A 14,656-nucleotide genomic window follows, 5' to 3' on the forward strand; every position below is an offset into this window, starting at 1 on the left:
AACCTGGGTTGTCTTAACTGGCGATGCCAAACCAAACACCTTGTCCACGAAAAAGCTTGAACTCTCCAGCTGAGCCACAGACCTCCCCTACCTTCGAAACATACTGCCAGTACCTTAAACCAGACCTGTGCCTTTTAAAGCAGGGCACAGCTGGGTGTGGGGAGTCGGATTCTGAAACGAAAGCTCAGCTCAGAAGAGAGAAGTGGTCCTCTCCTGAACACCCTGCCTTGAAGGAGAGGAAATGGTTTCTAGATTTAAAAAAAAAAGAAACATCTCAGTGGAAAGGCAACTCCAATGAAACAGTCTCCCTGGAGAGTGTCAATACCACTCTCTATTTAAATGCTAAGTTTAACCTCTAGCCCAGGACCAGCCTGCATAAACAAAACCAGAAATGTTTAAAAAGGTGGTCGGGGGATTCCTGATTGAATCCTCCTCTGGCTAGGCTTTGATTTCTTGGGGGAGGGGGTATCTGCGCACTGAATGCCTCTGTGCTTTGGAATGGCATTTTAGTCCTCTTGGTGCATGGCTACCTCCGTGATGTACCGCTTGGGTTTCTGAACTTGCGGGTTCCTCAAAGGCCCCCAGCGCACGTAGGAAGCAAGGGAACCTCTTTGCGGTTTTGCGGTATTGCAGAGACTGAGAGACAAAGATCTCACTCACCTTCCTCCCGGCTGGTGGAAGTGTGGACGGGAAATATGTGTCCTTCTCACCTAGTAACTCCCTTTCTTCTCTTGCACAGAAACACAGATAGTCCGCCAGAAGTGTGGAATTGTACTGTGGAATGCATTTACCATGCTTCTGTGGGTGTGCATGTGGAAGGCCGTATCACTGCTGAGTATGTCTGTTGGACAGGCAAGACAGTTGTTGTGTTGAGAACCAGCGTGGTGTAGTGGTTAAGAGCAGTAGTTTGGAGCGGTGGACTCTGATCTGGAGAACTGGGTTTGATTCCCCACTCCTCCACATGAAGCCAGCTGGGTGACCTTGGGCTAGTCACAGCTCTCTTTGAGCTCTCTCAGCCCTACCTATCTCACAGGGTGTCTGTTGTGGGGAGAGGAAGGGAAGGCAATTGTAAGCTGGTTTGATTCTTCCTTAAGTGGTACAGAAAGTCGGCATATTAAAAAAAAATCCTCTTCTTCCACTGTATTGTATACCGATGTGGCGTAGTGGTTAGAGTGTCGGGCTGGCATAATGGAGACCCAGGTTCTCTGCCATGGAAGCTTGCTGGGTGACCTTGGGCCAGTCACACACTCTCAGTCTAGCCTACCTCACATGGCTGTTGTGCGGATAAAAGGGAGGAGAGGAGGGCAGAAAGGTTTGTGTCAGTGTTTGGCTCTCATGGCCCTTTCTTACACGACATGGGTAATACTGATCGCCTTTTTGGGGTCAGGAATCAACCCTAGATACAATTCATTGAAAAGGTGGCCTGTAGGACTCTTCTGTCTTCTTACTGGGCTTTTTCACATGCTTAATTTACTCCTGATTTTCTTGGCAGTCGATCCACACGCATTGGAATTGGTATGGGCATGGATCTTTCACGTGTCTGCCCTCGCTCTGAATGTTCACAGTTGTGTAGTCAAGTTTATTTTCTTCCACCCATTCCTTAAATAATCAGGATTTTCAAGGGAAAGTCCACCATGGTAATCTTGAAGTGCCTGGTTGTCTTATATAGTCCAATGATAGACAACAAGGAGGAGGTTAAAAGCAACAGTTCTTTATTTAGCTAAACACAGTCCTGGGGTGAAATAACCAAAGATAAGATGCAGGGTTATTCACTGGAGAACAAAGGAAGCTCAGTATCATTTACGCATTCGGATGGGGCAGGCCCAATCTGCTGACAAGCAGATTGATACACAAAAGCACCACACATTAGGTGTCCACTCCACATTAATTGGCATAGCCTATAGATATTGCCCGAAGGTGTCTCTAAGCAAGTGCTAGGTCTTGTGATCTTAGTAACCAGAAACCACATTCCTAAGGATGAACGTAATTCAAAGACACTGTTTTCTCTACTGGTGAAAGGCCGTACCAGGCAAGCAATGTAATCTGTTGGCCTCTTATAGTTGTGGATGCCAACGTTTCCAAAGCTTCCATGTGTGTGCGTATGAATGCATAGTGTTCTATACCAGCCCTTATATCTGGGCATTACAATCTAGTCCAGCTCCCTACACAATGCAGGAAATTCAAAACTACTTCCCACACACACACACCCAGTGACCCCTGCTCAATGCCCAGAAGATCCCCCCCCAAAAAAAAACCCTCCAGAATCCCTGGCCAATCTGGCCTGCAGGAAAATTGCTTCCTGACTCCAAATTGGCGATCAGCATTACTCTGGGCATGTAAGAAAGGGCCAGGAGAGCCAAGCACTGACACAACCCTTCCTGCCCTCCTTCTCATGATCTGCCTAAGTTCGCAGAATCAGCATTGAAAACCTCCAAAGGAGAACCCACCACCTCCCGAGGAAGCCTGTTCCACTGAGGAACTGCTCTGTCAGGAAGTTCTTCCTAATCTTTAGCCAAAAACTCTTTTAATTTAATTTCAACCCATTGGTTCTGGTTCAACCTTCTGGGGCAACAGAAAACAACTCGACACCATCCTCTCTATGACAGCCCTTCAAATACTTGAAGATGGTTATCATATCATCTCTCAGCCTTCTCCTCTTCAGGCTAAACATACCCAGCTCCTTCAACCTTCCCTCATAGGACTTGGTCTCCAGACCCCTCACCATCTTTGTTTCCCTCCGCTAAACACGGTCCAGCTTGTCTACATCCTTCTTAAATTGTGGTGCCCAAAACTGAACACAATACTCTAGGTGAGGTCTAACCAGAGAAGAGTAAAGCAATACCGTCACTTCGCGTGATCTCGACATTATACTTCTGTTGATGCAGCCCAAGATCGCATTTGCCTTTTTAGCTACTGCATCACACTGCTGACTCATGTTCAGTGTTTGGTCTACTAACACCCCAAGATCCTTTTTGCACACACTACTGCCAAGACAAGTCTCCCTCGTCCTATAATTATGCATAGTTTAAGCAGGATCTCTGAATTCCCAGCATTCATTTGTCTTTTTTAAAAAGTAAATCTCTATACCCTTCTCTCACAGAAATATAAGGAAAAAGGCACATCTCCACAAGGCTAGGGGATAGAGACTTTTAAAAAAAAAAGAGTGCTGGGAATTCAGAGAAACTGCTAAACCTATCATTACAACGGTATATTGATATATCGCTATAAGGGCTGTATTAAAAAAAATGAAAATGAAACCACTTATCTTCAGAGCGTAGGGAAGGCGAGGGTGTGGTTTGACAATGAGAACAGTTCAATCATCGAAAAAGGAACTGGAGGTGGGTGGTAGTGGGTGGGACAAAGAAAACCGACAGAAACATTACGCACGGGGGGAAAGCCGACTCAAAACGGGCTTCCAGAAAGAGATTGGGGTAAAAGTGGTCCCAAAAGAACCGGGGGGAAAACGGGGGAAACAAAACAAGAAGCAAAAATTAAAGGCACAAAAATGCATGCAAAGATCAGGGGATAAACCGAGTAGGGTTGCCAGCTCCAGGTTGGGAAATACTTGGAGATTTTGGGGATGGGGACTGAGGGGGGCGGGGTTTCGAGAGGGGAGGGACTTCAGTGCCATAGAGTCCAATTGGCAAAGTAGCCATTTTCTCCAAGGGAACTGATCTCTATCGGCTGGGGATCAGTTGTAATAGCGGGTTTTCAACCCTAAAACCGAAGCAGTATGGGGCCAGGACCAACAGGGGAAAAAACACGAGAGAAAGGCCCACGGTGAGGTTTCCTTGTGGGTTTCCATTCTAGAATGGACCAGTGGCAAGAAGAGAGGCGGTAGGCTGGAGACGGCTCTGGGAGGGAAGGTCTTCTGGGGCCGGCCCTTCTGGCGAATTAATGGGGTTTGCATCGCCCTACGGAAGGTCTGTCCTCCACTGCAAACAAAACATGTTTTTAATGGCTGGAGAGGGGAAGGAAGCAGATGAAAGCGGAACGAAGGCAGACTGAGAGGCTAATTCCGCTCTCTCTTTCATATTTCATTATTTGATAACATCAGGAGGACGGGCCGATCGGAATTGCTTTGGCAAAGGCAAACAGGAAGCCCGTCTGATCAATATTTATTAATGTTCCTCAAAAGGCGAGGGAGGCGTACGCCGAGCCGGGCAGCTAATGGAGGGGATAATTCCACTCGCCACGTCTGGCAGCCTGGCCAAAAGAGGCCAGGGGTTTAATTGCAACCAATTAAAAATGCACACTTCTCTCTCTCCCCCCCCCCACTTTCCCCTTTTTAAATAATGATTTGTTTTAATTAAAAAAATCTGAACGCCCAACGAGTGGCAGATGAATCCTGAAAGCGATGAGTCTTGGATTCAGGAGAGGTAAAGGAAACGGGGGAGAAGAGCAGGGTCGCCAGCTCCAGGTTGGGAAATACCTGGATATTTTTGGGGCGGAGCCTGAGGAGGGCGGGGTTTGGGGAGGGGAGAGACTTCAATGCCATGGAGTCCAATTGCCAAAACGGCCATTTTCTCCGGATGACCTGATCTCTTTCGGCTGGAGATCAGTTGTAATGGCAGGAGATCTCCAGCCACTACCTGGAGGTTGGCAACCTTAGAGAAGAGGCCCGCGTGGTTTATAGGGGCCACGGTAGCCATTCTCTCCTCCCCCCCCCCGCCTATGAACAGAGGGTTCCCCCTAGGGTTGCCAACCCGGATCTGGCAACCTTAGCCCCCCCCCCATCAACCACCCTGTTTTCAACATCTGCAAAGTTCTGATTCACAGCCCCGCCAGGATCAAGAATAACCCCAGTCATCGTTGCACTAGGCACAGAGCAGGGTTGCCAACTCCAGGTTGGAAAATCGCTGGTAGGACCTCCGTGGGGTACAATGCCGTAGAGTCCACCCTCCAAAGCAGCCATTTTCTCCAGGGGAACTGGACAGAATGGAGCGGGTGCAGAGGAGAGCGAGGAGGATGATCCGGGGCCTGGAGACCAACCCTACAAGAAAGGCTGAGGAACCTGGGAATGTTTAGTCTGGAGAAGAGGATGTTGAGGGGGGACAGGATTGCTCTCTTTAAGTATTTGAAGGGCTGCCACTTAGAGGAGGGCAGGGAGCTGTTCCTGTTGGCAGCAGAGGAGAGGACTCACAATAATGGGTTTAAATTGCGGGTGGAGAGGTACCGGCTGGATATTAGGATTTTCTTTTTACAGTAAGAGTTGTTCAGCAGTGGAATCAGCTACCCAGGGAGGTGGTAAGCTCCCCCTCATTGGCAGATGCTGGACAACCACTTGTCTGGGATGCTCTAGGCTGATCCTGCATTGAGCAGGGGGTTGGACTAGATGGCCTTTATGGCCCCTTCCAACTCTACAATTCTATGATTCTAAGCCCTACCTGACCCCGACCACTTCTTTAAAACACTTGGCAGGCACCAGAAAAGGTGTTAGTGGGCACTGTGGCGTTCACGGGCACCTTGACTAGATGGACCACTGGTCTGATCAAGCAGGGCCCTTTTTGTGTTCTTCAAAAAAAAAATGAATGCACACATGCAGATCTGAATAAAGATGGATATTCTCCTTTCTTGTCTAGGCAATACTATGAGATGCTGTACAACACGGCGGATGAGCTTTTGAATCTGGTGGTCGATCAAGGGGTGAAATACACCGAGCTGGAGTACATCTACGCCCTGAGCTTGCTGCACCGCAGCCAGACGGGCGTGGGCGACCAGACGACCCAGAACATGCGGCTGCAGCGCCTGAAAGAGATCATCTGCGAGCAGGCGGCAATCAAGCAGGCCACCAAGGACAAGAAGATCACCACCGTGTGATTCACGCCACGGCGGTCCCTTTTGAGGGCAGAATGGGACCGCATCTTCCTTGCAGGCTGGGGAGTTTCTCACTTAATGATGGCCAAGAGGGCAAGGCGCATCTGCAGCGTGACTTTTGGGTTTGCGGCACTTTTTGCAAAAACGTTCTTTACTGTTTGGTGAGGGGTGGGGGGTGGAGACCCTTTTGGGGTTCAAGATGGAATCCCCAAATATTTGCCGCCAAGGGGAAATTAGAATTGCATGCAAGCGAGTGGCAAGCATTGATGTGTGCTTTTTTTCTTTTCTTTTTTTACTTCTGAAGCAGAGGGCGGGTCAGTTATGGCCAAGGGGTCACATCCATCCTATGGGGAGTTTCTCATCCAGACTTCAAGCCTCTTAAGATAATTTCTTGGGAGCATCAGCTAGCACCTCAGTGTTCCCAGCGAACTGCGCTAAGCAGCCCCAGACTCATAGGAGAGCAGGCGCATGGGCTGCCGTAGGATCTCTGACTGCTTTTTCTGGCGCTAGGTTGGATGCTGGCCCTGGAAACAGAATGAGACGGTGTTTGAACCAGAGCCCCCCCAAAATCAGCCAGAGACAGACGCGACTTCAGGCAGAAAACTGTGCCCGTCCACCTCTGTTCTAAAGGGTTTTCCTAGGTTTTTTTATGCATGGCTGTTTCATTCGTGGTCACCCCTCCGATGACTTATGTTGAATATGCATGTCGTTTCCGACCATCAGAGGTTGCCTCGCTCTCCCCCTGCATTTCCCCGCGTTTTGCCTGTGTTTCCAGAGGCCCTTTTTATCTTGAATTTCAAAACACACGGGTAACTCAGGGGGAGAGCAAGGTGACCTCTGACGGTCGGAAACAGCCTGCATAATCCACACAAAGACCCGAAGTCTTCAGAGGGGTGACTGCGAGGGAAACAGCCAAGACCTTAGCTGAACGAAGGTGGGAAACGGGGAAATCAGCCCAGTAGAATCTACAGTGTGGCTAAAAAGGTGATGGATAGTTCAACTCTAGCTGCAAAATCTAGAGGAACTGGAGCGCCTGAAAGCGTTTCCTCCCTCTGCTTACGGAGTGCTTTTCTATTTAGTGCTGATTTATCATAATATGTAGCCATACATTTCCAGTACTGCCTTTTCCAAGGCACGAGGATGGAGCGTGTCCACCATTTTGAATAATATTTTACTGGCTTGCATGGTTAAATATGCCAGGAGGCAGAGAAGCGAGAGAAGGGCGGGTATTGCACTGAAGGCAAAAGGCCATTTGTGAAGAAGTAACTGACCACAATGCAGTTGTAACCTCTTGGCAGGCTGACTGTATGGCCCTATCGAGAGGTGAAGGGAATTCGATCTTTCCTCAGCTGGCCCTGTTTTTTTTTTACTGGGGGTTCAGAAGCAGGGTACAATTATCCTGAACCGCTCAGCAGGGATGATAACAGAAGACCAGCTTGCCGTGGGGTTACGTGCATGCCATGGGGTGGAATGCATGCCATCTTCTGTATTTGACCTTTGCAGAAATTGATCTGTGCCTCACTGGCCAGCCGGGAACCCCGCTAAAATCGTCTCTAAGATGACCGTGCAGGAAGTAGCTACCTACGAGGGACTGGGGGATTCCTGAGAGATTTCTCGCTCCGGTTTGAAAATAGCCAGCCGACATTTGCAGCCCAAATTTGACAAACTTGGGAGGCCGGGCATGTGTTAGCACACCCCGTCTGGGCAGCCTACCTACTCTCAGGGCTTCTCTTTTGCTCGTCCCCCACCTGGTTGTGAAACCAGCAGTGGCTGTGTCGTTCACACAGGAGACTCCTGTTATCAGTGGGATGCCTGAGGAATCAGTCACTGGCGGCCCCCAGAGCACATCGTTGCAATGTTGTCTGCGGCCGCAGTCGCCCCAGATCTGTCCTTCCCAACGTCACGTTCTGGTCATCACAGAAAAGATTCAGGTCAGCCACTTCCTGTGGGCTGTAGACCGAGCCTGCCAACGGGACTTGGAGCTGTCCCCAGTCACAGGCAGAAGAGCCGGGGAAATAACAGAGGAACCAGAGCAGGGTTTCCCCCGAAGTGCTTGTTCTCTTAGGCAGAAGCCGCTTCAGCCAAGGGATAACTGCTTAAAAATTAACTCCTAGAAGATCTCGGCTTCTGCGGCTGCAGTGCTGATGGAAGAAGGGGGGAAGAGGTGGATTCGGCTGGGTGTCATCCACAGTCCAGGGTGTCTCTTCACACAATGTGGGGGGAAAGGGGGTTCTGTATGTGTGTCTGTGGAAAGAATGGGGGCCGTGCGCATCATGCCATGGACTGCCAGTGGACTAATCCCTCTTTGCCTTGACATGAGATGAGCCTTTCCATTCCCTCCAGTAGTACCTCCCGCCTTCATTTCTGAGAGCCCGTTGATCTCTGGCTGTTTCCCCGGAACCATTTTCAAAACACAAGTGGGGGTTTCGCAGCCCTGGAAAGGGCCTTTTGCATACCCCCCCTCTGCCCAGGTGCTTTCCGCTCTCCTCGCCCCAGCTGCCCCCCCCCTCCGCAGCTCTGAAACGGAAACGAGCATCTCCAATTTGAGTCTGCCTCACATTTTTTCTCCCAGCTGCTTCTTGTTCCTTCTTGGTTCAACTGGAAAATTAAAGGATAATTTGGGAACCCTTAATTATGGCGTTGTGGTTCGCTTGGATGCTCTAATGGTCTTTTCAGCTAATTCAGCAGCTTCTGCGCGGGGAGTTTTAGGAAGGTTGCGGACCAGGCTGGCTTTCAGTCCCTCCTTGAGAGGAAACGTTTCCTCGCTATATAAAGACGGGAGAATTTGGGCCACGCCAAGGAAGGGAGGGAGAGATGGCTGAAGTCACAAGAACTTCGGCAGATCATGAGAGGGAGAGCAGGAAGGGTTGCGTCAGTGTTTGGCTCTTGTGGCCCTTTCTGGCATGCCCAGGGTAATGCCAATCGCCACTATGGGATCAGGAGGCAGTTTTCTTCCAGGCCAGATTGGCCAAGGATCCTCTGTGGCCCCTTCCAAGTCTATCTTTCTATGACAGAATGCCAGAGTGGCTAGAGTGATGGACTTGGGTCTGGGCAACCCAGGTTTGATTCCCCACTGTGCCATGGAAGCTTGCTGGGTGACACCCTCAGCTTAACCTACCCCACAGGGTTGTTGTGAAGAAAAAATGGAGGAGAAGAGAATGATGTAAGCCTCTTCAGGACCCCACTGGGGAGAAAGGAAGGGTGTAAATGAAGAAAAAATCAATTATATTTATTTCCATGGGGCATCTTGAACACATGAAGCTGCCTTATACTGAATCATACCCTTTGTCCGTCAAGGTCAGTATTGTCTACTCAAACCAGCAGCGGCTCTCCAGGTCTCAAGCAGAGGGCTTTCACATATCATAGAGTTGCAAGGGGCCAAACTGGCCATCTAGTCCAACCCCCTGCTCAATGCAGGATCAGCCTAGAGCATCCCTGACAAGTGTTTGTCCAGCCTCTGCTTACTCCCTACCTAGGCAGCTGATTCCACTGCTGAACAACTCTTACTGTAAAAAGGGTTTTCCTAATATCCTGCCAGTACCTCTCTGCTTGCAATTTAAACCCATTATTGCGAGTCGTATCCAATTTTGCCAACAGGAACAACTCCCTGCCCTCCTCTAAGCGACAGCCTTTCAGATACTTAAAGAGAGCAATCGTGTCCCCCCCCCTCAACCTCCTCTTTCTAGACTGATCATCCCCACCTCCCTCAACCTTTCCTCGCAGGGCTTGGACTCCAGGCCCCGGATCATCCTCGTCGCTCTCCTCTGCACCCGCTCCATTCTGTCCACGTCCTTTTGGAAGTGAGGCCTCCAGAACTGCACACAAGACTCCAGGTGCAGTCTGACATCACTCAAACCCTTTTAGTGGAGATGCCTGGGATTGAACCTGGGGCTGTCTGTATGCAAAGCACCTGCTCTACCACTGAGCCACAGTCCCTCCCTTCTTCTTGAACACTACGGGATGCAGGAAGCCAGACTCGACGGAGTACTGTCCCAGAACAGCAGATCTCCTCAGATGATCCGGACACAAGGTGGGACATGGCAACAGAGGACCACACCAAATGTTATGGGGGAAACTCATGGTGGCTCAGTATCAGAGCATCTGCTTTGCATGCAGAAGCTCCTGGGTTTGATCCCTGGCATCTCCAGTTTTAAAAGGGGCCCGGTAGTAAGCGGGTGATGTGAAAGACCCCCCACACACACACCAGAGAGCCGATGCCAGTCTGAGCAGACAAAACTGACCTTGCTGAAAAAATGGTGTGATTCGATATAAGGCAGCTTTGTGTGTTAGGGGAGGGCCCGTGGCTCAGTGGTAGAGCATCTGCTTGGCATGCAGAAAGTCCCAGGTTCGATCCTTGGCATCTCCAGGTAAAAGGACCTGGTAGCTGATGGCCACTTTGGAAGGTGGACTGTATGGCATTATACCCCATTGAAGCCCCTCCCCAAACCCCGCCCTCCTCAGGCTCCACCCCCAATATCTCCAGATATTTCTCAATCCAGAGGTGGCAATCTTATCTCCAGATAGCATCGATCATCTCCTCTGGAGAAAACGGCTGCTTTGGACGTTGGGCTGTATGGCATTATTAGGGTTACCAGGTCCCTCTTTGCCACCGGTGGGAGGTTTTTGGGGCAGAGCCTGAGGAGGTCGGGGTTTGGGGAGAGGAGGGACTTCAATGCCATAGAGTCCAATTGCCAAAGCGGCCATTTTCTCCAGGTGAACTCTCGGCTGGAGATCAGTTGTAATAGCAGGAGATATCCAGCTAGTACCTGGAGGTTGGCAACCCTAGGCATTATCCCCTGCTGATCTCCCCTCCTTCTCCAAACCCTGCCCTCCCCAGGCTCTGCCCCCAAAATCTCCAGGAATTTCCTAACCCGGAGTTGGCAACCCTACCAGGGTACAGTGAGTTGGTCTCCCGGTTTCTGGGGGTGCCCACTGCAGGCGTGCGTGCCCACGTTCTCCAAAGCCTTTGTGTGGCTGGCTCTGTTTTCTGCTCCATTGAGAAATCTTTGCTGCAAGAGCCAGACAGGAACAATGGCTCCCCCAGCCCCGCACTGCAAGTGGCGGCTTTTGCTATTAGAAAACACAATTTCAGGTTCATCCCAGAGCGAGCGAGGCTGGCTCGCTAATCGAGCGACTGATGGTTTGCCAAAAGTGTTTTGCCGTACCGCACGGCGCGGGAAATCGCAAATGCTGGCGTCCAAGACGCTAACAAGCCAATCTTCCCCCTTGATTGCCGCTCGCCCCCCTGTGCCTAACGGGGTAAACTGAACGCTGATGCAAGGAACATTCTCGTCAATTGCTTCTGATGAAAAGCAAATTTGATGATTACAGCCGGGCAGCCAGTGAATTGTGTTTATTACCGTTTCTTTTCCCCATCACCACCCTCTTGGCTCAGACACGTAGAGCAAAACCGCACGAGAGGGGTGTGTAGGATTGCCAACCTCCAAGTGATGGCTGGAGAGCTCCCGCTACTACAGCTGATCTCCAGGCGACAGGGATCAGTTCACCTGCTTTGGAAGGTGGACTCTATGGCATTCCACCCCACTGAAGTCCCTTCCCTCCCCAAACGCCTCCCTCCTCAGACTCCACCCACAGAATCTCCTGATATTACCCAACCTGGAGCTGACAACCCTAGGGTAGGGTTGCCAACTCCAGGTTGCGAAATTCCTGGAGATTTGGGGGTGAACATAAGAAAGGTCATGCTGGATTAGACCAAGTCCAGCAGTCTGTTCACACAGTGGCCAACCAGGTGCCTCTAGGAAGCCACAAACAAGGCGACTGCAGCAGCACCATCCTGCCTGTGTTCCACAGCTCCAAATATAATAGGCATGCTCATCTGATCCTAGAGAGAATAGGCATGAACACAAGAACATAAGAAAGGCCATGCTGGATCAGATTAAGGTCCATCAAGTCCAGCAGTGTGTTCACACAGTGGCCAACCAGGTGCCTCTAGGAACCCCACAAACAAGACGACTGCAGCAGCACCATCCTACCCATCTTCTCAGATAATAGGCCTGCTCCTCTGATCCTGGAGAGAATAGGGATGCATCATGACTAGTATCCATTTTTACTAGTAGCCATGCATAGCCCCTCTCCTTCATGAACTTGTCCACTCCCCTTTTAAAGCCTTCCAAGTTGGCAGCCATTGCCACATCCTGGGGCAGGGAGTTCCACAACTGGACTCTATGGCATTGAAGTCCCTCCCTTCCCCAAACTCTGCCCTCCTCAGGCTCCACCCCCAAAACCTCCCACCAGTGGCGAAGAGGGACCTGGCATCCCTATGAAAATCCCACCAGGGGTCACCATAAGTTAGATGTGAGTAGAAGGCAAAAAAAAAAAAGTTATTGAGTGGATTGTGAATTGTCAGAGGCCACAAGCGAGACTATGGCAGGGGTCCCCAACCTTTTTGAGCCTGCGGGCACCTTTGGGATTCTGACACAGGGTGGTGGGTGCAACCACAAACTGGCTGCCGTTGGAGGTGGAGCCGGCCACAGAATGCCAGGGAGTGAGGTTATGCATAACTCTAGTAGTAACTCTTCTACATTCCAAGCAGAAACTCTGTTCAACAAGATGCCTTTAAAAATGAACACATTGTTTTAAAGTATTATCTTGCATATACACAGTTTACCTTCAGTCCCACGGTGAAGACCCTTGTGCTGTGTTGGCTGCTGCCGCCAAAGCAACGTTTTTTTAAAAATCTGCCCAACCAATTCGGTGCCCTTCTAGGCTAAAGTCCAAACTGGTTCTGCCCACTTTGTAAAAACACTTGGTGGGTGCCGGGAAAGGTGTCAGCAGGTGCCATGGTGCCCACAGGGGCCACACTGGGGACCCCTGAACTATGGCAAAGCGTTGCCCCCAACACATACACAAACACGACACTTTCATAGAATCAGAGAATTGGAAGGGACCTCCAGGGTCACTTTACTCAATCATAGGTTTGCCAGGTCCCTCTTAGCCACCGGCAGGAGGTTTTGGGGGCAGAGCCTGAGGAGGGGGAAGGGCTTCAATGCCATCGAGTCCAATTGCCAAAGTGGCCATTTTCTCCAGGCGAACTGATCTCTTATCAGCTGGAGATCAGTTGTAATAGCAGGAGCTCTCCAGCTAGTACCCGGAGGTTGGCAACCCTACTCACTCAAGATTTAGATTTCTACAAAAGGAGTAATAAAACTGTGGTTGCCAGCTCCAGGTTGGGAAATACCTGGAGTTTTGGGGAGTGGAGCCTGAGGAGGGCGAGGTTTGGAGAGGGGAAGGACTTCAATGCCATAGAGTCCAATGGCCAGAGCATCCATTTTCTCCAGGTGAACTGATCTCTATTGGCCGGAGACCAGCCGTAATAGCAGGAGGTTGTGACAATTATAGTACTTGGCTCAAAGAATAAACAATCAAAGTCTGCAAACAACTATATTGTGAGAACTTGAATAATATCAGAGTTACAACAGTGTAGACACGTATGTGGTAACATTGACACTACAAAACGTACCAGAAAAATGCTAAATCACTATAAAAGTGAGTCCTGATAGAAAACAGGAATTCTTATCTGTTTCTTCATAGAGTCCTGGACAAGGAAGACTAATGATGAAGATGGAAAAGTAAACAGTAACGCCGTCCGGATGTTCTGGAGCGTTTTCACTGCTGACAAGCAGCTTCATCAGCTGACATCTTCATATGTATCAAATATTTTTCTTCAAAAATGCAATAATAGCTACAGCCTTTTGAAGCAGCCAGTGGACGCAGAAAAAATAATTTTCAGACTTACATTAGATTGCTATTATTGCATTTTTGAAGAAAAATATTTGATACATATGAAGATGTCAGCTGATGAAGCTGCTTGTCAGCAGTGAAAACGCTCCAGAACATCCGGACGGCGTTACTGTTTACTGTTTACTTTTCCATCTTCATCATTAGTCTTCCTTGTCCAGGACTCTATGAAGAAACAGATAAGAATTCCTGTTTTCTATCAGGACTCACTTTTATAGTGATTTAGCATTTTTCTTGTATGTTTTGTAGTGTCAGTTGTTACCACGTACGTGTCTACACTGTTGTAACTCTGATATTATTCAAGTTCTCACAATATAGTTGTTTGCATACTTTGCTTGTTTATTCTTTGAGCCAAGTACTATAATTGTCACAACTATCCAGTTAGTACATGTGCATATATTTCCCTCACCACCTGGAGGTTGGCAGCCCTAATTACAATCTATCTTAATGGGCCACTTTGCAAAGCGAAGAGGCCCAAGGCAAGCTGGGGGTGGAAGTAAGAGGGGGGGGACCCTGGACCAAAGTCCCCTCCTCCAGACGGTGTCTGCAAGGGCCTAAAGCGAGCAGCTGCCCTCTCCCTATTGTGCGGGCCGTGCGGATGCTAATCAGTCTTTATCCTGAAATTAAAGCCCGCTGAGACGTTAATAAGGAACAGTCAGCGATAGAGATTTAAAGATCATTGCAATATGTATAATTACAACTCGGGCCGGTGCCCAGCAGCGTGGCAGGAATCGAAAGGGGCTCCGTCTCCTTGGCTTCCTACAGAAAATGGCCACCCGGTCGCTTCGCCCGGCCCTCTTGCCGGCTACAAGGCTGCCCAATTATATCCTTCTGTTCCAAACACACAGGCTTGCAGCCGCCCATATTTTACAGATCAGACGTTTTGTATGAAACGAATAAAGGGTTTGCAGTAGCGTAACGGCGAAGGGGCCGGGACCTTCTCCAGGGAGCCCAGGCCGTGACGCACGCCGCCTTCCCTTGAATGACAACCAGTCATTGTCTTGGTAAGGTTAAGAGCTACACCGCTTTATCTGCAAAGGGGTGGGAGGGTCTGCAGACTCTCACGCCATTGACGCACGGG

General features: G+C 49.7%; 1 protein-coding gene across 1 annotated transcript in view; it reads left to right on the plus strand.

Annotated features, from left to right (window-relative positions):
* EXOC4 (exocyst complex component 4) overlaps window positions 1–5,820 on the plus strand; it is a 471,090-nt gene extending 465,270 nt beyond the window's left edge. Inside the window, exon 18 of the mRNA XM_056846731.1 lies at window positions 5,583–5,820. Within this exon, the coding sequence (XP_056702709.1) occupies window positions 5,583–5,820 (238 nt within the window). The remainder of the gene's footprint in view (window positions 1–5,582) is intronic.
* The last annotated feature ends 8,836 nt before the right edge of the window (window positions 5,821–14,656 follow it).

This window comes from Euleptes europaea, chromosome 3, assembly GCF_029931775.1.
Source record: "Euleptes europaea isolate rEulEur1 chromosome 3, rEulEur1.hap1, whole genome shotgun sequence".
NCBI lineage: Eukaryota > Metazoa > Chordata > Lepidosauria > Squamata > Sphaerodactylidae > Euleptes > Euleptes europaea.